Here is a 22767-nt window from a genome sequence, read left to right as displayed (position 1 = left end):
ACGTGGACGCAATTCCGCCAGCAGCGTGAAACGATACTAACGGTCAAAAAAATACGGGCCCATTTCGATAAATTTTAAAAATATAGGGCTTTTTGGTATTTTGAAAAATAAATTTTGAATCTTTTGTACTTGTATTTATTTTTTAATCAATTAACTCTTTAATATTACATCAATAGCAACAAGTACAAAAAGATTAAAATTGTTACCAACAAGATTTGAACCAAAGTATTAAGGAAAAGAGTAAGCATCTTAACCAACTAAGCTAAACTAATTAATTGACATATTATAGAAATCATGTTATTATCTTAGTTATATTACTTACGTTCTAACGATTTATCGGACCTATTCCATACACATGTCAAATCGAAAAAATAATACAAAATTCGTAAAAAAATCCGTGTTTACTTCAAATAAATAAGGAAAATAATGATTTGAATGTTTCAAAATTCAATTTTAAACATAAAAATCGAAATTTAGGGCAAAAATGATCTTTTTGATTTAAATCATGACAAACCGCCTTCTACATTTGTCGTACGTAGATCTCGAAAAGTTATTCAAATAAAAAATCGTCTCAATCGGATAACCGAGCCAAAAGTTATGGCCTTTCAAAGTTTTCCAAGCTAAAAAACATAAACTGTTCATCCACGTCAGCAAATCGCGTCCTCGTAGGCGCGATTTGTGTCCACGTAAGCAAAGCGCACTGATGTGGACGTGATGTTTTGACACGATTTCGGGGAAAATGACCCATTCCGGTAAATAATAAAATACCGGGCCCATTTCGGTAAATTTAAAAAAAAATAGGATTTTTTTTTTGGTATTTTGCCCTTATTTGTGTATAAATCTATATAGTAACAATATTAGTAATTTTTGAAAATTTATCTAAATTCAAAATTATATATATAATGGAATAAAATAAAAGTTTATATATTGTAAATTGAATCAAGATTTATGTATAGTTTTGAAATTTATCTTATTTTTAAAGTAAGTATTTTTTATAAAAAATTCATACCTATATGAATTTGAATTTGATAAATAATTTTTAAATAATTATAATTTTAGCAAGTCACAATTATTTGTGTATAAATCTATATACTAACAATATAATAAATATAATTATAAATTATAAATTTATATACATTTATCTATATCTTTGCCGTTAATATAAATGTTTTTTCTATGAAAGTATTTACAAATATAAATTACAGGAACAATTACGTAATATATTTCCAATTATTTAAAATTAAAATTAATTTAATATAAAACACAATAAACTTAAATCCAAAATAATTCAAGAGAAAATCATCACATCACCTAATATTTTACTAATATTACTAAATCTGAATAATACCCATTTGTGCATAAGTATTAGTCTAAAAACTATACACATGATTTATTTTAAGAAAATGAGAAGAATAATACTCAGCTCAAAAGTGTACACATTTTAGGATAATTATCGAAATATCTAAATACAACTAGCGACAACATTCAAAATGAAAATAAACATCATTAGTGACGTGATGTGATGTAACATTAATTTAATTAAAATTCGTAAATTTCACAAAGAATTTAATTTTAAAAACACCATAATCCACCAGAGAAATAAAAATCAGATTATGACAAAATCTTTCTAAATACCTATTCAACTATCTTCTTTGTTTTCCTTTTAGATTATTTATACATTTAATTCTGTGGGTTTCAGTGGAGAAAGGATATTGTTTCTAAAGTAGAAATCTTTGTTTCTTTTTCTTCCTAAAAGTATATATCTTAATTCATGCTTAAGACTAAAGACGACAACATAGCATCACAAATCCAAGCGTCATTATATTTACTTTTTCTTTTATCATTCAATTATATATAAAAAATTATTATCTTCCTCATGGCAAAAAAATAAAAATAAAATTTGTGTTTGTTATTTTAGCTAAATTTTGTTAACTCTTGACAATTTTAAAATTGATATAATATTAGATTTAACTTTTAATATTTGATTTTTAAAGTATTTTAATTTAATTATGTTTCTTAATACAATATTTTATATATGTCACTTTCACTAATAATAGTAATTTCATATTTTCCTATGAAAGCGAACTCTTCTTTGAAAAATAAATTTTTTTCTTGATTTAGTTGAAAGCAAATTAGTCAATTTTCCTTCTATTATTTGAATTTGCACTAAATTACTTTTCTTAAAGAATAGTATGTAAAATGGGTAAGGACTGGTCCCAGTATTGGCGAAAACGAAAAGGTTGAAAGATCAAATCTAGTGTTCTTACCTGAAATGTAATATAATACTAGTATTATAAAATTTCTTTCTACTGTTGACCTCATAATATTTCTCCTCATATTTTTCATATGTTTTTAATTTAATAAATATTAATAGAGTAGTGGTTTATTTAGTATGGGTTTAAATCTTATTCCGCTCCAATCTTGTATTTTAAACTTATATTCATGTATTTTAGTAGTGGTTCATGTATTTTAAACTTAAATTTAATCATGTTATCTATTATTGCTGGGATGAATTTAGTAAAACTTTTATTTGAAATCAATTAATTACTATTATATATTTAGAATATTCTACTAAAATATATAGGCATATAAATAAATGTATCGATTCATCTCAAAGCTAACATATAATTGAATTAAAATTTAGTTTAAGATATTTAACATGTATTTCAATAAAATTACCTAAAAGAAATAAAAGAAAAAGAAGAAATAATTATTTATAATTTAACATATATTATTTTTAACAATGCTTATATTAAAATTTAATGCAATTTATAATTAAATTTAATAATAATTGAAATAATTTCATTAATAATTATATATCATTTTAATTAAAATTATTGGATGAAAAGAATAACAATAAAAGAATAAATAGAATTTTAAGTAATTAATAAAGAATAAAATTATTTTGATATTTAAAGTTCATTTAATAAGTATGTCTTAAGAGTTATTATATTTTTAATATATTTTTATTAAAATTTTAAGTAGAGATTTTTATCGGTCGACTAGGCCAATACGTATTTAACCAAGTCCAATTTATTATCCGCTTCAAAATTCATTATTTTAATTAAAATAAAATTTATTTAACAATTATATATAAAAATATTTAATTTAATTTATATCTATACTATTATTTAAGCTTTTATCGTGTTGGTGTTACTTTCAACCGGATCACCAATTCAGTTAAAAAATACAGATTTAAAAAACACTGTTCAAGATATTTTAATCTTTTATTTAAATAAATCAATAAAGCATACATATAGTGAGATTTGAATCCAAACCATTTGCATTAATAAAATTTTAATTTATCACTTAACAAAAGCTTTATTTTAGTATTTTTATACATTTTAAATTTATTATGCATATTTTCATATTTTATATTCTATATTTGTGGTTTCTACGCTGCACTTAAGTGATAAAATTTCTAACATTTATTAATTTTTTGAGAATTTTAGTTAAAATTCTAAATATGATCAATTAAACGCATTTTAATATTTTAATTTCATATAATATAAATTGAATAGTACATAAAATAAAATAAAAATAATATATCATAAAATAAATTTTATTTATTAAGTCTTATATCGACTAATATCTACTTAATCGTTAATATCGAATAATGTAAAACTACATAGGTTCGAGCGTAAATCTTCGTATGAGTATAAATTCCACGCGCCGGCTTTAAAAAACGTGTAAAGCGCGTTAGAATAAATTTGCAATAAGCCTGGCTCAAATAAACCACACGACACAAGGGGGGAGGAACTTTCACGGTAACTTCTGCAATTTCTATCTCCCCAGTTTTCCTCTTCATACTCCAAAATTATAAATCCCCGCTTCCCCCACTCCACTTTCTCCCCAAATTCAGTTTTCGTCTTTCCTTAACCTCTCTCATCGTCCAAACTAAAACCAAACAACCAACTCAAAGCTTGCAACCATGGCCTTCCGCCTTAGCAACAATCTTGTTGGAATCCTCAACTTCATAACCTTCCTCCTCTCGATCCCCATCCTTGGAGCCGGCATCTGGCTTAGTCGAGAAGGCGTGACGGAATGCGAACGGTTTTTGGACAAGCCCGTTATCGTAATCGGAGTCTTCCTCATGCTCGTCTCACTTGCGGGACTAATCGGCGCGTGCTGTCGCGTCACTTGGCTACTCTGGCTTTACCTAGTCGTCATGTTCCTCCTCATCGTGCTCGGCATCGTCTTCACCATCTTTGCTTTCGCGGTGACGAATAAAGGTGCTGGAGAAGCTTTGTCTGGGAAAGGGTACAAGGAATACCGGCTTGGTGATTACTCCAACTGGTTACAGAAGAGAGTCACTGGCCAGAAGAACTGGAATAAGATTAAGAGCTGTTTGGCTGATAGTAAAGTCTGTACTGATTTCCACGATAAGTATCTGAATACTTCTGCCTCGGAGTTTTACCAGACGCATTTGTCTTCCGTTCAGGTATGCTATTCTTTTTTCTGGATTTCTGAGATCTGGGCTTTTGTTTTAGTTTTCTCTACTTTGTCTAATTGATTTTATTTCTCGTCTTGATTTGATCCATAGCAATTGGTTTGTTTCGAGGATCTAATTTCCGATTCTGTAATTTTTCAAAATCTTTCCTTTTCTTGAAAATTTGAATTTGAACCAGAGACCGATTTGAATAATTTTGGTCATTTATTTTTGAAATTTGTGCAAGGATTTCAAATTTGTTTTATTTCAGTTTAGTCAAAGAAAGTTAATTAAAATACAATAAAGTTACTATTTAATTATGAAATATTTGAAGCATTACGCATAAAGCTGTCTGGTATCAATACTTTTTCTTTTCTTTTTTAAACCCTTGTATTTAGTTCAAACTTTTGGATGAAAAAAAGGCTCCTAACTTTTCTTATGAAAATTTAAATATAATTCTGTCATGGAGGGTGTTTTGGTTCTAAGCCTTCTGTTTTTATGTATAATTGCAGTCTGGTTGCTGTAAGCCATCAAACGACTGCCAATTCATGTATGTTGGACCGACAAACTGGACTAGAGGGAGTGCGGAATCCAACAATCCCGACTGCAATTTATGGAATAACAACTTGAATACTCTATGCTTCGACTGCCAGTCATGCAAGGCTGGATTCATAGACAACCTCAGGAGTTCTTGGAAGAAGGTGGCGATTGTCAACATTGTGTTCCTCATCTTCCTCATTATTGTCTACTCTGTTGGCTGCTGCGCTTTCAGGAACAATAGGAGAGACAATTATTATCAGCAGCAGACCTGGAAACCTTGAGCTAATCTTTGTTCTTAGTTTCCGATTTTGGATATGGGCTGGGCTGGGTCTGGGCTGCTGTATTTGCTTCCTATTGTTTTCTGCATTGTGTTTTAGTGTCTATGCTTTACATATTGGATCTTTTATTGTATAGCCGTTTTTCTCCACATTTTGGATATTATATATTTGATCGTTTATATGCTTATTCATTTCTATTAACTATTTGCTCCTAAATTAATGTTGAAATTTACTCTCTTGTTAATGTTGAAATATCCTGTGGCATTAAGTGAAGTGTTGGGCAAGAAGAGCTAGGTGGGTGACCTAAATAAGAACCGAAATAGAATTAGTGCGGGTTCAAGTGTTTTTTTTTTCTAAACGGGTTTAAATATTAGGTTAAGGAGGAATAGTTAAAATTTTTGTTAAATGCATGAATTATATTGTATTAAATATTATTCTATTTTTTACTCTCAGTATTGTATTAAATTTCAACTTGAATTGATCGCGTAACGATATTGAATTTTTATCATTCCAATATATATGTTGGGCACAAAAACATATGTTTTTTTTTTTTTTTGCATGTAACAGAGGAAGGCTTTACACAAGATTTTTTTTTTAATAAAATGAAGTTATAATTCTCATGCTCACCAACCAGCTTTTTATGTGCCATCATCCTATTGGTCGCAACGGGCGGTGCTTTGAAAAAAAAAATGGAGATAACTCCGACCTAAAAATCAAACCAAAATGTCAAAAGAAAAGCAACAAAAAATAGGGATTGAACTATCTTCCTCTCCATTTCGTTGGCTCTACCATTACATCAGTAAACACCAGAGGCGAATCGTTATTCTCTCTGTTGATCTCGGGTATGCTTTAGTTGACAACCCACTCCCTCTGTATCAGCCTGAGTTCATTGGAGTCCAGTAAGTCCTAGTTCCTCTAGCCTCAGAAATCTCACTCTTTATCCTTCTCCTTCTAACCCGCTCCGATCTTGATTTGCTAGATCTTCCACTTTCTTTAGGGCTTCTTCTATCCAGTATTTGGGGATGTCATACCGCCTACCCTCCGTCGCCAAAGCATGTGCAACTTCATTAGCTTTAAGAGATACATATCAAAATTCTATCTTATCAAATATGCAAAACCTTTCTTTTATTTCCTTTACTAGATTACTAATATTCGATTTATCCTCCTCTACAACCTTTACTCTCTTGATGACAGTTAAGGCGTCCCTTTCCACAAAAACCTTTTTAAAACCCAATTCCTCTGTGAAGGTTACCACTTGCAGACATGATTGTGCTTCTACCATGGTTGAGTTTAACACATGCTCATTCGGGTAAGTACATGCTGCCATAACTAATCCCTCACCGTTTCTTATTAAAATCCTAAGATTGATCTGTTTGACTATTACTGGCATGAAGCATCAAAGTTTGCTTTAATAGTATCATCTTCTGGTTACTCCCATTTAATAATTTTAGGGTTTTGTATTAGTACTGCTATATCTTCCAATTTCTCCATTTCTGAAATATAGGCACTGATAAAAGCTAATACTTCGTGCACTCGTTTCCTTACCCCCTCATGATATGCCTTGTTTGGATTGTACCTTAACACCCAATAGCTGATAGCCATTCTTTTACACATAGAGTGATCTATTTATGAACTTTTATGCTAACCAACATTTCCATCTTTGCTCCCCATTTGTGGTTGAGAATACCACATCGATCCCCTATAGGATTTATCGCGTGAACGAACATTCTCGAAACTAGTGCTCTACTGATTCCTCCTCAGTTTGGCAAACAGGACAAAGACTATCTACTGCAAGCCTTCTTACTTTGAATGTTTGTAATGTAGGCAAAAAGCTATTGGCAATTCTCCATATTGGAATTCTGGTTTTGCTTAGAATGTTTAAATTCCACATCTTTGTATAGAAAACTTTTAGTAGCATAGAATGTGTTGTAAGATTATCTTCCAGTAAATCCAAATCCTTTGTAACTAGTCACTTATACCCACTTTTATCCGTATAGACACCAGTGTTGTCTCTTTGCCATACCGCTTCATCCGTTTGTGTACTACTGGTCAGTGGGACTGCCAATATCCTTCTCACCTGTTCATCATTAAATAAAGACCTTAATACTTCAGATTTCCAAGTAAAAGTTTCCATATCAATTAAATTTGAAACAGTCATATAATTTATGTTGATGTTCTGAGTTTGCACTCTTCCTTGACTAGGACACGGTAGCCACAAGTTGTTTCATATATTAACTAATGCTCCATTGCCAACTTTCCATCTTATGCCTTGCTTCAGCAATTTTTGGGCACTCCAAATACTACTCCAGGTATACAAAGGGTAATAACCTAATCTTGCACTCATAAAATCTCTTATTGGGAAATATTTTGTATTACTTATCTCTCGACCTCACAGTCTAGACCAGATTGGGATAAGGTGTTTACGGATAGGACCAATTTTGGGTTCATTCCCACCTAAATGACTTCCTAGGTTTGTCATGCTTAGGGTTTTAAGTTCTTCCTATCCCAACCAGCTGATTCGCTAAGAAACCCTACATAGAAGTTAATTACTCTCACGTCCACTCGCTAATCTCCCATAAAATGATTAGTTCCTCATGGATCTAATAAACATCATAAACTTGATTGAAAAAATAAACAAAAATAATATATCAAGAATAGAGTTTAAGAAGAATCCTGATATATATTGATAATTGTGCGAACAACAATTCGCGAAGAGTTTATGGATCCAAAAATTAATTTCACCGACGAAAGAAAATAAAAACTACAATAGAATTACAAATGAAAATAAACTTAAGTACAAAATAACCTAAAGAGAATTGAAACTAAAACTAAATGAAATCGTCAGCTAAAACTTGAATAGAAAATTGTTTATGAGGTGTTTAGAGTCATCTATTTATAGGCTTAGGGTTGGTCGTTGTCCATTGACCTAATTCGGTTGACATTTTTGCATTAAAGTTTGTTGTGTAGACCAAAACGCCCTTGGCTCATTAATTCTCCTCGTTAAGGCAGTGTTGCGACACCTTCTGGCTTATGTCGTGACATTGATGGCAGTTTACAAGCTGAGGCTTGATTACAGGGCTATGTCACAACACTAAAGGCAATTTGCTTCTTTTGAGTGCTCTGCTCACTATGTTGTGGCATTTGTAACAACCCGTTTTTAGTGGTGTTAGAAACAATGGTTTCGAGACCACAATTTCGATGTGTGTATTCGTAAATATTAAGGTCCTTAGAGTCGTATTAAAATTTGGTTAAGAAATTTTATTCGTAAATATTAAGGTCCTTAGAGTCGTATTAAAATTTGGTTAAGAAATTTTAACATTTAGATAGTTAATTAAAAAAAAAAGACTAATTCGTAAAAGATGTAAAACTTAATCGCTATTGAATTTTATAGATTAAATAGCTTAATTGTGATTGAGGAGGATTTATATGGTAATTAGACCTTAATAAATCTAAATGGATGGTTAAAATTAAGATTTGTTACATTTTATATGTTTTATGCTTTAGTTAATTATTAAAGAAATAAAATAAATAACATTAATAAAACAAAAGTAAAAAATAAGCTTCCATCTTCTTCATTTCTTCATTCCCATGACCAAATCACCCTATTCATAAATTGGAAACTTCGATGAAGCTAAAATATTTGCATGGTAAGCTATTTTCACCCTTTTCTTGTAATTTTTATATTTTTAAGATCGTTGCAATTAGGTCCAGCTAACCTGTACTTCCGTTTTTGAAACTGTTAAATTTTTTAGAATGTGTCATGGATGAGTTTGAGGTGTTTGTGAAAGTTTGTGATGGATTTCTGAGCTTGGTTGTTGAATATGACTATTTTGTAAAGTAATTTTTGTTGATTTTAATGTTAAATGACTAAATTATTTAAACGGTAAAATTTCATAGTATTGTTGTGAAATTATGTTAAATAGAGGTTGTATAGAGACTCTAAATATTAATTTGGTATGGGTTGTGTTCAAATAAGGTTAATTTTGTAATTTTTGGGTTTAGGGATTAAATTGTATAAAGTGTAAAAGTTTAGGGCAAATGTAAAAAATTGTAAAAAGAAAATAATATGTATTAAATTGAATGATACATGAAATTGAAGCTAATAAAGTGAAATAAACTATTTTATAGATCATGAACAAGTAGATAACTAAGGAAAAAAGAAAGTTGCTAAGTAGTCCTTGAACTTTTACAAACTCTGTAGTTTAGCTCTGATAAGTTCATTCGGTTTAGTTTAATATATTTTAAAATTTATTGAATGCGAAATTGGTTGCTAAATGTTAAATTGATTGTTCGATGTTAAATTAGTGTGAATTGAAGTAGTAAATTGTTTGGAACATTGTCTAGTGATGATATCTCATGAGCCGAATGAATGTAGGATAGAGTACGATTGGCATGACAATAGTTTGTAGTGCACGTTGTACGGGATTGACTTGTGACGAGGCGGTGATTCTTGATTTTTGTTTTTACATTGAGTATACTAGGGTTCAGCATTTGTTACGAACTATCATATTACATTATAATGATTCTGACATGTTATCGGGGGTGGATGATAGCCTATGGGCTAGGCACTTGGTGCCAAGGCTTGTTTTCGATTGGATTGGCTTGTTTGAGCTCTTGGTGTGTTTCGAATGGATACATGTGTACTCATATCCGTATATCGTTCATCGGGCAATATCTCGTGTTAAATGGCTAGTTATTGAATTGTTTGAAGGTTGTTCATGAATTTCCTAATAGCATTGTGGTTTAATATTGAATGATCTCGTAGGATTATATTAAAATATAACTCGTACATTATTATATATATACTCACCTCTTATTGGTTATGGTTGATAGGAAGCATTGTCCATTAATTTTGTTATTATAATTGCTATGTTTACTTCAATAATCTTTATCATTTTAATCGTCGAACTTACTAAGCTCTATAGAGGCATACTCGTCTTATTTTCTTATTTCCTTGTAGATAGCGTTTTGTGGAATTGGGCGATTGGATCAACTTGAGGATCACTATAACAACCCATTTTCAGTGGTGTCGAAAATAGTAGTTTCTGGACCACAAATCTGATAAGAGAGTTTGTAAATATTATTAATTAATATTTATGAGTCAAATATAATATTATTGAAATTTTGATTTAATAAATTTCGTTGAATGGTCGTATAGTCAAGTTCAAGTGGTTAATCCCTTAAGTTAAGTGGTTTTGGAAAATGAGGTATCAGGACCTCGTTTCTATAAACCAAGGTATATTGAAATTTTGGCCTGAAATTTTAATTTTTAGATAGTTAATTAAGTAAAAAGGACTAAATTATAAAAGATGCAAAAGTTAATCTCTATAGGTTTATTTGCATTAAATTGATTTAAGACATGAATTAGTGGTTCAAATTGGTAAATTTGCCAAGCTAAAATATAGTGGACGGTTGCGGCTTGATTTTTGGTAAAATTTTGATTATTTTTAAAGGTTAATTTTGTAATTTGGTAAATTAGTAATTAAAACAAAAGATGACAAAACCTATTATTATCATCTTCTTCCTTTTCTTTTTGATTTGGAATCAGAAAGCTATGGTTAAACCTAAGGGATATTTGACCAAGCTATATTGGTGTGCATGTAAATGGTTTTGATTCCGTTTTTAATGATTTTTATGTTTTTGAAGTCATTTTATCTTAATCTAGCTAGTTCGGGGGTCAATTTGTAAAATTGTTAAAAATCTAGGGACTTTTTCTGAATGAGTTTCAAGTGCTTTTTATTTTAATTGATAGATTATTAAAGTTGGTAGTTAAACAAAAGTATTTTGTTAAGTGATTTTAATTATTTTAATGTTTAAGGATTAAATTGTTGAAATAGTAAAATTTAATGTAAATTGTGTGAAATGAGGAAAAATATGGGCTGTTATAAGACAAAGGAAAATCGACTAGCATGAATTTTAATTAAAAGTGGTTAAATTGCAAGTTTTGGGTTTAGGGACTAAATTGCAAAAAGATAAAATATTAGGGTAATTTTGTAAATTTCCCATTGATAAAGGTTATAAGTTGAATTAGTTATATTAAGTTATTTGAATGATTTAATTGAATTAAAATTATTATTTAGATCAAGAAACAAGCTAAAGTGTCGGATAAGTCATTGGCTTTGTTTTTACAACTGTTTTTGTCAAGGTAAGTTTGTATAAATATTAAACTTATTAATTGATATTTTGATTGTATGTTAATTAATGTTATGCTAGGTATAATTTAAATTGATAATAGTACGATGTTTTGGATATTGGATGGTTTAATAGTCTTGTTTGAACCTTATGAATACTTATGATACAAATGACATGTCATTAGGGATTATGTGGTTTTAGGTGTTGGTGTTGGATGTCCTATCGGTGATTGAGGTCTTGCATTTGTTGCGGATTATCCACATCTCGTGTGAGCAGCATCGTGTAGCTAACATCCTGACCCACAACTTCTGTGAGCATTATAAAGACGGTTACAGTTACATGTAAAGACACACTTTGTGTGAGAATTTCTTAAGTATCTGATGTTATTCTATTTGGTTCAACGAACAATTAAGGTTTAAAACGAAAAGGTACTTATACGCTATGTTATTGAGAATATGGAATGAAAAATGTAATATGTGTAATTGGATTGAAAAGGTAGCAAATGGATTATGTGATGGATGATTTATATATTGAAATCCTTTTCATGATATGTGTCATGTTTCATTGGTTGATATGTTATTAAATGTATCTACTAACTATGTGAAGTGTTGTGGATAGGAAAGAAAATATCCATAGGATCTAATGAGCAATGTTTGAATGGTTTAATCATTTTATGTTCAGTAAGTTTAATTCTCCTTTATGTGAGCTTACTAAGCAGTAGTTGTTTATATAGTTATTTTTCATTATTTTGTTGATTATCGAAAGCTCAACTTGTTGGAATTGCGTCGAAGTATGATCACACTATCCAATCATGATTTTGGTAGATTTTGGTTCTTTTGTTATATGGTTATAAATGATATGTAATAGTGCTTGATTGTTAACTTGGCAATTTGGTATGTTTGAGTGGTGCCAGGCTTGTGTATGCCTTAATGTTTTTAATTGATGGTTTGTAAATAATGGTAAATAGGCGTGTTCTTGAACATTTACGCATGCCCATGTGATGATAGGCAAATCATGGTTGAATGATATGTAAGTTTGAAATGATTTTGGTATGTTTGATTTATGTAGAGTGGATGATTTTGAGATGTTGAATTGGATTAAGTTTGATAAGTGAATTATGGTGTCTTTGTTGGCATATTGGTTAGGTTTTATAAGATGGTTTATTTGGTATGTTTTGGAGTGTGTTTGAATGGGTTTTGGTCATATGAATGCATTAGAGAATAATGTGTCTTGGTGTGTAACAATTAGTGCTTGGTTTGGCTTGTTTTAGGGGTAACTTATGTAGCACATGACCTGGGACGTGCTATCACACGACCGTGTGTCACAAGCGGTCACCCCATATGGTCGTATGTAAATATTATTTTAGGTGTAGGTTTCACACGGTCTGGCACATGGCTGTGTGGCCCTATTTCGAATACCCTCACGAGTAGACACATGGGATGAGACACAATCGTGTGTCCCATACTTCGAATACTTACACGGCTTAGCCACACAGTTGTGTGACCCCTGTTTTCAAATATTTCCAAGTTTTCTAAAATTTCTTGATTTGTTTCAAATTGGTCCATGGATGTTCCCAAGTTATTTTTATGACCCCGTAAGCTCGAATTAAGGTCCGTAACCATGTTTATGCCATGAATAAATATTGGTTTGAATTTTTTTTAAATTGATTAATTGTTTCTAAATGTCATTATTGGTTATGATTTGATTGGTAATGCTCTGTAACCCTAATCCGATGACGGAGATAGGTTAGAGATGTAACATTTAGTGGAATCAGAGCTACGATTTAGTCAATTATCAGACTGAGCGTAGCATGTATAGAGTTTAGAAATACATGCCATTTTATAACCTGTGATAGTGTGATATCTCCTAATTTAAGTGAATTCTGTTGTTTATATAGATAAAAGATGTCATCCAACCGAGTTAATTCTGATGAAGTTGAGAGCAATGTTCAAGCCTCCGATCAAGGGGCTGTTCATAATGTGCTAGGATTTCAAGAGCCTAGAGAAGAGGCTCACAATACTTCTCTTAATATGATGAGTGATATGTTTAACGTGTATTTGAGAGTCAATGTTGTGTTTTTCGAAGATTATTCGAGATGTGTCGTGTCATTGTAATAAGAGGAGGTTTTTCACTGGTAGTCGACTTTAACTATTGTAGTATCGAAAGAATGGGCTAATTGGATTTTTTTTCGAATTGAATTGCAAAAGAAATATGTTAGCAAACGAAATCTTGATAAGAAGAAAAAGGAATTCCTTGAGTTGAAGTAGGGAATTAGATCAGTTATGGAATACGAGTAGGAGTTTATTCAGCTTAGTAAATATGTTCATAAGATGGAGCCAATTGAAAATTAATTGTGCATTTGTTTAGAAAATGGATTGAATAATGAGATTAAATGCTTGTGAGTGTAATGGAATCCCATTAGTTCGTAATTTTATTTGATCAGGCTTAGAAAATAGAAGAAATTTGTTATGATAAGAAACAGAGTGAGACAAAGGTTCGAGACTCCAATAAAAGAAATGTATCCAGAACGTTTTCTACTTCCTCGCCAAAGAAAATGAAAGAACCGAGTAGCCATTTTCAGTGCCCTCTGGGTTTTACGTCAAAGATAGAATGAAACAGAGTAATATGAGACCACTGATAATTTTAGTGACCATTATAGGTAGTGTTAGAAATGTAAATAGACTTGAATACAACCATTGTGGCCGAAATCACTCTGGAGTGTGTAGTTTGAAAGATAAATTCTTTTTTATTTGTGGATTTCCTTATCAATTTAAGAAAGATTACCCAAATCGAACTCAATTAAATAGAGGCCAGAATGCAAAAACTTATTGTTATTTCTTCTAGAGTCAAATGACCAAGAAATAGTGGTACCGCAGGAGTTAGTAGAAGTAAGACCGAGACATAGCAGTTCGATCTGAGGCTCTTAAAAGAACTTATACAATCCGTATACACTAGGAGGCCTCAACTCCTAATGATATTGCTGGTACCTTTTCTATCTTTGATATTACAATATATGCATTAATTGATTCTAGGTTTAGACATTTGTATATATATGTACTATGTTAGTAACTGAGAAGAGTTTACTGGTTGAGTTAATTGATAGACAATTTGATTTGCTAATAGTGTCCACTGAAAATTTAGGATTATGACTTTCCTAATAATTTGATGTTACTGCCTTTTAATAATTTTGACGTTATTTTGGGAATGAATTGGTCGACTATTCATGATGCTATAATGAATTATTGACGAAAATGAATTGATTTCTATTGGATCTGCTAAGTTTGATTGTGTTTTGAGTATGATTTCAGTGATATCTGTATAGAAATTGATCTGGAAAGGCTGTGATGTATTTTTATGCGTATGTCTTTAATTCCAGAGTATCTAAAATGAAAGTTGATCAAGTACCATCAATTTGCGAGTTTATAGATGTTTTCCTTTAGGAATTTTTGAGTTTACAACCAAAATAAGAAGTAAAGTTTGATATAGAATTAGTGTTAGGGACTGCTCTGATCTTGATTGCTCCGTACGGAATAACTCCAACCAAATTAAAAGAACTAAAAGCTCAGTTGTAAGAATTAATTGATGAATGTTTTATTCGATAGAGTATAACACTTTGGGGCACAATTGTACTATTTTGTGAAAAAGAAAGGCGGGTTGATGAGTTTGTATATAGATTACTAGTATTTGAATAAAGTCACCATAAAGAATAAACCTCTGTTGCTTCGTATTGAAGACATATTTGATTAGTTAAAAAGTTCTACAGTGTTCTTGAAGACAGATTACTGATCTGGTTATTATCAGTTGTGAGTTACAGATGTGGATGTGTCGAAAATAACGTTTAAAACCTGCTATAGATGTTATGAGTTTTAGTGAAGCTTTACTAATTAATTAATACCTTTGCAGCGTTTATGAATTTGATGATACGAGTTTTTAGCCATATCTCGACAGGCAATTCATTAGGAATTTCTCGATAATTGTACAACTGATAATGAAGCTATTATAGGAAATCGTTGAATTTGTTTAGTTAACTCAGACAAACTATTTCATCCTAAGTTCAGAGAGGAATTCATTATTTACCGTAATGCTTCACTCTGATGACCTTGAATTATGTTGGTTGATTATTACAGAATCGAGGGTTAAACCGTTAATTCTCCAGAGAATTTATGAGATGCAAAGAAAAATATTCGAAAGTGTGTGCTGAACAATTCTGGGATTTTATAGGCCATCTTACACGAGGTTCATAGCATCATCTATTTGATCTAAACCAGATAGAGACAAAATGTATAATGGCTTGAGATAGAGTTACTGGTGCTCAGGAACAAAACGTGAAATTTTAGAGTTTTATCGAGATGTCTGATATGTAACTAGGTCAAAGCTAAATATCAAGTTGTTTTTTGAATTATTACAGTGTGTAATAATTTCTAAATGGGAACGAGAGTGAGTCATGGTAGATTTTGAATTTGTAATTACCTTTGACGATGAGAAAGGAAGACTTGAAATAAATTGTTATTATCAGGTTGATGAAATTAGCTCATTTTATTCTAGTCAGAACATGTTACTCACTTTAAAAGCTAGTTGAGTTGTATGTATATGAGTTTTACTTCTAGATTCCAGAGTAAATTTCACGAAGCTATGACGCAAGTAGACGGTCAGTCGGAACGAGAAATTTAGATTCTTGAAGACATAATACAGTTTTATATCATCAAGTTCAAGGGCAATTGGGAAAATGTTTACCGTTTGTTGGATTCGTTTATAATAACAACTATCAGTCTTGTATTAAAATGATACCGTTTAAAGCTTTTCACGGACAGAAATGTAGAACTCCGTTATACTAGTCAGAATGGAGCGAAAAAAAGTTTGTTGAGAAAGATTTAATTTGGAAAATCGAAGAGTCCTTCAGAACACAGTAGTCGAAACTATTTTCAGGTGAGAAATTTTGAGGACGAAATTTTCCTAAGGAGGAGAGCTATAACAATCTATTTTTAGTAGTGTCGAAAATAGTGGTTTCAGGACCACAAATCTAACGACAAAGTTCGTAAATATTATTAATTAATATTTATGAGTTAAGTATAATATTATTGAAATTTTGATTTAATAAATTTTTTTGATTGGTCATATAGTCAAGTTTAAGTGGTTAATCCCTTAAGTCAAGTGGTTTTGGAAATGAGGTATCGGGACCTCGTTTTTATAAATTGAGCCTGTAAAGTTTTTTATTAAGTACTAGCGGAATGATTATATAGGTATATTGAAATTTTGATTTAGAATTTTAATGTTTAGATAGTTAATTGAGTAAAAAGGACTGAATCGTAAAAGATGCAAAAGTTAATATCTATAGGTTTATTTGCATTAAATTGATTTAACACAAGAATTAAGGGTTCAGATTGGTAAATTTGCCAAGTTAAAATATAGTGGACGATTGTGGCTTGGTTTTTGGTGAAAATTTTGATTATTTCTAAAGGTTAATTTTGTAAATTGGTAAATTAGTAATTAAAACAAAAGATGACAAAACCTATTATTATCGTTTTCTTCCTTTTCTTTTTTGTTTTGGAACTGAAAAGCCTTGGTTAAACCTAAGGAACATTCGTCTAAGCTATATTGGTTTGCGTGTAAGTGATTTTGATATTGTTTTTAATGATTTTCATGTTTTTAAAGTCATTTTAGCTTAATCTAGGTAGTCTGGGGGTCAATTTGTAAAACTGTTAAAAGTATAGGGACTTGATATGAATGAGTTTGAAGTATTTTTATTTTAATTAATATATTATTGAATTTGATAGTTAAATAAAAGTATTAGGTTAAGTGAATTTTAATAATTTTAATGTTTAGGAATTAAATTGTTGAAATAGTAAAATTCAATGTAAATTGTGTGAAATGAGGAAAATATTGGTGTTATAAGACTTAGGAAAATCTACTAGCATGAATTTTAATTAAAAGTGGTTAAATTGCAAGTTTCAGTTTTAGGGACTAAATTACAAAAAAGGTAAAACATTGGGGTTAATTTTGTAAGTTTCCTATTGATAAGGGTTATAAGTTGAATTAATTATATTAAGTTATTTGAATGGTTTAACTGAATGAAAATTACTATTTAGATCAAGAAACGAACCAAACAAATCTAAACTAAGGAAAATCTAAAGTGTCAGATTAGTTATCGACTTTGTTTTTGAAACTATTTTTGTGGAGGTAACTTCGTATAAGTATTAAACTTATTAATTGATGTTTTGATTGTATGTTAATTAATGTTAAGCTAGGTATAATATAAATTGATAATAATACGATGTTTTGGATATTGGATGGTTTAATAGTCCCGTTTGAACTTTGTGAATACTTAGGATACAAATGACATGTCATTAGGGATTATACAATTTTGGGTGCTGTTCTTAGATGTCCTATCGATGGTTGAGGTCCTACATTTGTTGCAGATTCTTGACAGCTCATGTGAGCAGTATCGTGTAGATAACATCCTAAACCATAGCTCTTGTGAGCATTATAGAGACGGTTATAGTTACATGTAAAAGCACACTTTGTGTGAGCATTTCTCGAGTGTCCGATGTTATGCTATTTGATTCAACAGGAAATTAAGATTTAAAATGAAAAGGTACGTATACTAAATTAGCCATGTTATTGAGAATATGGAATGGAAAATGTAATATGTGTAATTGGATTGAAAAGGTAACAATTGGATTATGTGATAGATGATTTATATATCGAAATCTTTTTCATGATATGTGCCATGTTTCATTGGTTGATATATTCTTAAATGTATCTACTAACTATGTGACGTGTTGTGGATAGGAAAGAAAAATATCCATATGATCTAACGAGTAATGTTTGAATGGTTTAATCATTTTGTGTTCGGTAAGTTTAAGTTTCCTTTATACGAGCTTACTAAGAACTAGTTACTTATATAGTTGTTTTTCGTTATTTTGTAGATCATCAGAAGCTTAATTGGTTGGAATCGCGTCGGAGCATGATCACACTATCCAATCATCATTTTGGTAGATTTCGATATGTAATAGGGCTTGATTGTTAACTTAGAAATTTGATATGTTTGTGTGGTGCCAAGCTTGTGTATGCCTTAATGTTTTTAATTTATGGTTTGTAAATAATGGTAAATAGGTGTGTTGTTGAACACTTATGCAGGCCTACGTGATGATAGGTAAATCATGGTTGAATGATATGTATGTTTGAAATGATTTTGGTATGTTTTATTTATGTAGAGTGAATGATCTTGAGATGTTGAATCGGATTAAGTTTGATATGTGAATTGTGGTGCCTTTGTTGGCATATTGGTTAGGTTTTATAAGATGGTTGATTTGGTATGTTTTTGAGTGTATTTGAATGTGTTTTGGTCATATGAATGCATTAGGGAATAGTGTGTCTTGGTGTATAAGAATTTGTGCTATGTAGCACACGACCTGGGACATGAGCTGTCACACGGCCATGTGTCACATGCTGTCACCCCACATGGCCGTGTGTCAATATTATTTTAGGTGCATTTTTTACACGGTTATGTGATCTTATTTCGAATACCCACATAGGCAAACACAGGTTTTGGGACACAGTTGTGTGTCCCATACTTTAAATACTCACACGGTCTGGGCTTTGTGACACGGCTTGGCCAAACGGCCGTGTGACCCCTGTTTTCAAAATTTTCTATTTTTCTAAAATTTTCTGATTTGTTTCAAGTTGGTCCCTTGATGTTCCCAACTTATTTTTATGTCCTCATAAGCTCAAATTAAGGTCTGTAACCATGTCTATGCCATGAATAAGTATTAGTTTGAATTTTATTTTTTAATTGATTAATTATTTCTCAAGGTCATTATTGGTTATGATTTGATTGGTAATGCTCTGTAACCCTAATTCGGTGACGGAGAAGGGTTAGGGGTGTTACAATCACACTATCCAATCACATTTTTGTAGCTTTTGAAGTTAACTTTGGGTTATATGGCATGTAATAGGTGAAATTGGTAGATGTTTGATTGTAAATTATGTGATAATTGTGAATGTGATGAATGATGGCTATGTTTAGTATTAACTTGAATGTGTTTATGTTCATGTCACGTTAGTTGGTCATTTTGTATAAGTCTTATATAGGCGTTTGAGGTTATGGAATGAATGTATATGTTTGAATGAGAGAAGAAATGGTAAGTTTGGCATGAGTTTTATGTATGAACTTGAATGTAAATTAGTTTGTGTTATATGTGAATTGAGTTTGTTAGTTGAATTGTGGCATCAATGAAGGCACATTGATTAGGCATTTAGGTTGGATGAATTTAGCATGTTTCGGGCTTGTTTAAGTGTGTTTTGAATAGGTTTAATTGTTGGTAAATGAGTTGTTTGATGTTCAAGTAAGCACGTTTTGGTAAGCTTGCATTTGAAGGAAAAAGTAAGGGCACACAGGCTGTCACACGGCTTTGTTCTACACATGGTCTTTTTGCACGGCCGTGTGTTTCAAGTCAGTGAGTTACATAGTTTAGGACACAACTTGCGACATGACCGTGTGACCCAACATCGAATTGAACATAGCACAAGGCCTGTGACATGGCCGTATGAAGGTATTTCAAATGTTACACGGTCTAGCACACGATGTATGACACGACTGTGTGCAACTATTTCGAAAGTTACAGGGTTTGTCACATAGTTGGCCACACGGTCGTCTGACCCTTGTTTTCAAAAATTGTCAAAATTTCCAATCTTTTTTGATTTATAACAAAATGATCCCTGAAGGTTCCCAAACTATTTTTCGAGCCTCGTAGGCTCGATTTAAGGCCCATAAGTGTATTTTTACCTTGATTAAATAAATTATGGAATGTTACTATGTAATATTTATAATTGTTTTAGTTTGAAATTAAATGTTTTGACTTGTATCGTAATACTCCGTAACCCTAATCCAGCAATGGAGACATGTTAGGGGTGTTACAACATCGACATTCTACGTTGCAACATTATGGCTAGTCTCGTGTTCACATGGCTCCGAATGATGTCCTGCACACTCATCGAATACGTTAGCCTTCCTTTAGTCTTATTTTGGCCCCTAAAGTCATATAAATGGCTCAAATCACTCTTTTTATTATTGATGAACTAAAGATGAAATTTAAGTAACAACATAACTAAATTGTTTTTATGCGAGCTCCTTAAGTACGAAAAATGTTTAATATGCTACAATGAATTGCGATAGATCAAACTCCCCTACACTTAAGTCATTGCTTCCCCTTAAGCAAGAAAACATAAAAACAAAAAATATAAAAGCAAGTATGATACAAAGATGAGTTTCGAAACGACATAAATAGTAATAATCATAATTACATGTAGTTTTCACATGATATGGAGACGACTTACCACTCTCAACTTCAAACATCTAAGTTCAGTATATTATAAAGTATATGAGCAACCATGTCCTCAAATATATTGATCCATCAAGAAATCATATATGTAATTTGATTATACTAGCAGAAGACAAATAATTACTTTTGCAACCTCTCAATACAATGTTCGTTCACAAATAGATTTACCTAGGTCACATAGGACTTTTCGGCTTGTAACGTTTTGAGGCTTAAGGTTGATATGGAATTCAAGAGCAAGGAACATCAAAATAATTTCAAGCACGAAATTTGTTTGGCACATCGTATTGTGCCCTATTCTCCCCCTCAATGAACCTTTCCTGCTCATCGCCTTATTTCTCCATGTAGGAAGACACAACATGATAAAGTAACTATGATCAACATACTAGTATTTGTGCATTAATGATTGAGTTTTATAATTTTTTGACATTGTTTTGAGTCACTTTTGACTTTTCAACATGTCTCACTTACAATGCTTTTTCATTATTCAAATACTTTTTCTACACGTTTTGACTTTTTTTGTAATTTTCTTTTGTTTCGCACATTTTAGCTAGACCCATAATCACTATATCACACTACTCCTTCCTATTTCACTCTGATTTTACAAAACCACCATTATGTCTCTACCTATCTCTCAATATGTATGGTCAGATGTCTAAATTCGTGCATTTCAAGGGCTAAAGAAAAAGGGTAAGTACAAGTTATGTTTTGGCTCGGGTGTTGCACAAAGGTTCATCAGGAAGGGTTTTCTAGCTCAAATATGGGTACTAAAGATTGATGAATAAGGTTGGCTTTTTTGGCTCTAGGTTGTACCAAACAATTCCTTAAGCCATCCATAGGTATCTCAATTCACAAATTGAATCAATCAAGCAATCACAATTCTAACCATTCATCATTCACACTAACATGCTCATTTCCCTATATTATCTCTATTATTTGGTATATTCAATTACTTAACGCCTATTTACAATGTAATATATAGAACCTAGTAGTCTAATAATTGAAATTTTAAATCCATTCACTATCATACCAAATTTACAGTAAATACAATCAACCTATATACATGCTCCTAACCAATCACTTGTATTTCGACACGCTCAAGCACACTTTGGACGAGAAAAATAAAAGAACAAAAAGCACAAAAATAAAAGTGAAATTTCCTATATTACCCTACCTACACTTTAGATAGCACATTGTCCCTAATGTGCAACCCTTAAGTAGATAAGGAATGAAGTTACTCGATTGATCGTGACATTGTCGTAGTCTTATGGTGGGTGCTTCCTTCCTTGTTTATTTACACTTGTAATTTTAGTGCTTTCCTCGTATAGGGTTCCCACATAGAAAATTTAGAACAAAAAAAAATATATAAACTATTGTTACTCCTACTTTTAATCTTGAACAAGAAAATTGAAAATCATCCTAATTAATTATTTTACAAACCCAAAAATGAAAAATCATCTTTTAATCATCAAAATGAGGTGATTGCCCCTTCTTCCATCGAAGCTTTCCCTCTGCCTGAGACGTGGCCTCAAGAGGAGTTTCCACCTGATCAATGTGCATGTTGGGTTGGTTGTAGATGATTGGCTCTTTTTGCGTGAATTGTTGCTAATGAAATGCCACCTCATAATTGTCATAATCCTTCTCTTGGGAATTTTTCTCCGTTGCCACTTCCTTATCGTCTTCCTCACTTCCATTGTCCTCTTCGCTTCCTTTCTCCTTGGATCTATGATTGAAATTCATTGAGCCATATTTGTTTGGTGGCAAATTTGGTATTCGCATAGCATTTTGCCTTGCAAATTCTTATCCAATTGGACCCATTTCTTACATCCACCTTATCATCCGTTCCATGTCCAGGATGTTGTTTCCCTCTAACTCTTTCCGAGACATTGGTTTTTCTTTTCTTTTTATTGACACTGGGACGTCCATCTTTTCCTTTCGCCATTTGTTCAAATCCCTGTATTTTTTTTCTTTGAAGCTCCGTATACTGCGTGTATAGTGAATCTCTGATTAGACTCTTGGATGGCTTTATGAACTATTCTGTTCTAGGCAT

At 31.4% G+C, this 22767-nt stretch overlaps 2 protein-coding genes across 20 annotated transcripts; both read left to right on the top strand.

Moving 5' to 3' along the window:
- The first annotated feature begins 3761 nt into the window (after positions 1-3761).
- On the top strand, positions 3762-5434 carry LOC105790994 (tetraspanin-8). The gene is made up of 2 exons (XM_012618819.2): positions 3762-4441; positions 4942-5434. The coding sequence occupies exons 1-2, from the start codon at positions 3932-3934 to the stop codon at positions 5248-5250; spliced, it is 819 nt and encodes a 272-aa protein (XP_012474273.1). The 5' UTR covers positions 3762-3931; the 3' UTR covers positions 5251-5434.
- Positions 5435-5586: 152 nt separating this feature from the next.
- On the top strand, positions 5587-18617 carry LOC105790995 (uncharacterized). Of its 19 annotated transcripts, none has more exons than XM_052635156.1 (6): positions 5587-6146; positions 6245-6303; positions 6442-6556; positions 7526-7556; positions 10208-10285; positions 11581-11929. In XM_052635156.1, the coding sequence occupies exons 1-6, from the start codon at positions 5971-5973 to the stop codon at positions 11722-11724; spliced, it is 603 nt and encodes a 200-aa protein (XP_052491116.1). In that variant the 5' UTR covers positions 5587-5970; the 3' UTR covers positions 11725-11929. The 19 variants fall into 19 exon arrangements, 18 of the variants coding, with proteins under 18 accessions (XP_052491116.1, XP_052491113.1, XP_052491115.1 ...); XM_052635155.1 differs by having other exon boundaries at positions 5835-6146; positions 6227-6303; XM_052635153.1 differs by having other exon boundaries at positions 5823-6146; positions 6245-6556.
- The last annotated feature ends 4150 nt before the right edge of the window (positions 18618-22767 follow it).

This window comes from Gossypium raimondii, chromosome 8 (assembly GCF_025698545.1).
Source record: "Gossypium raimondii isolate GPD5lz chromosome 8, ASM2569854v1, whole genome shotgun sequence".
Taxonomy (NCBI): domain Eukaryota; kingdom Viridiplantae; phylum Streptophyta; class Magnoliopsida; order Malvales; family Malvaceae; genus Gossypium; species Gossypium raimondii.
Note: the sequence above shows the minus strand (reverse complement) of the source record. Positions and strands in the feature narration are given on the sequence as shown.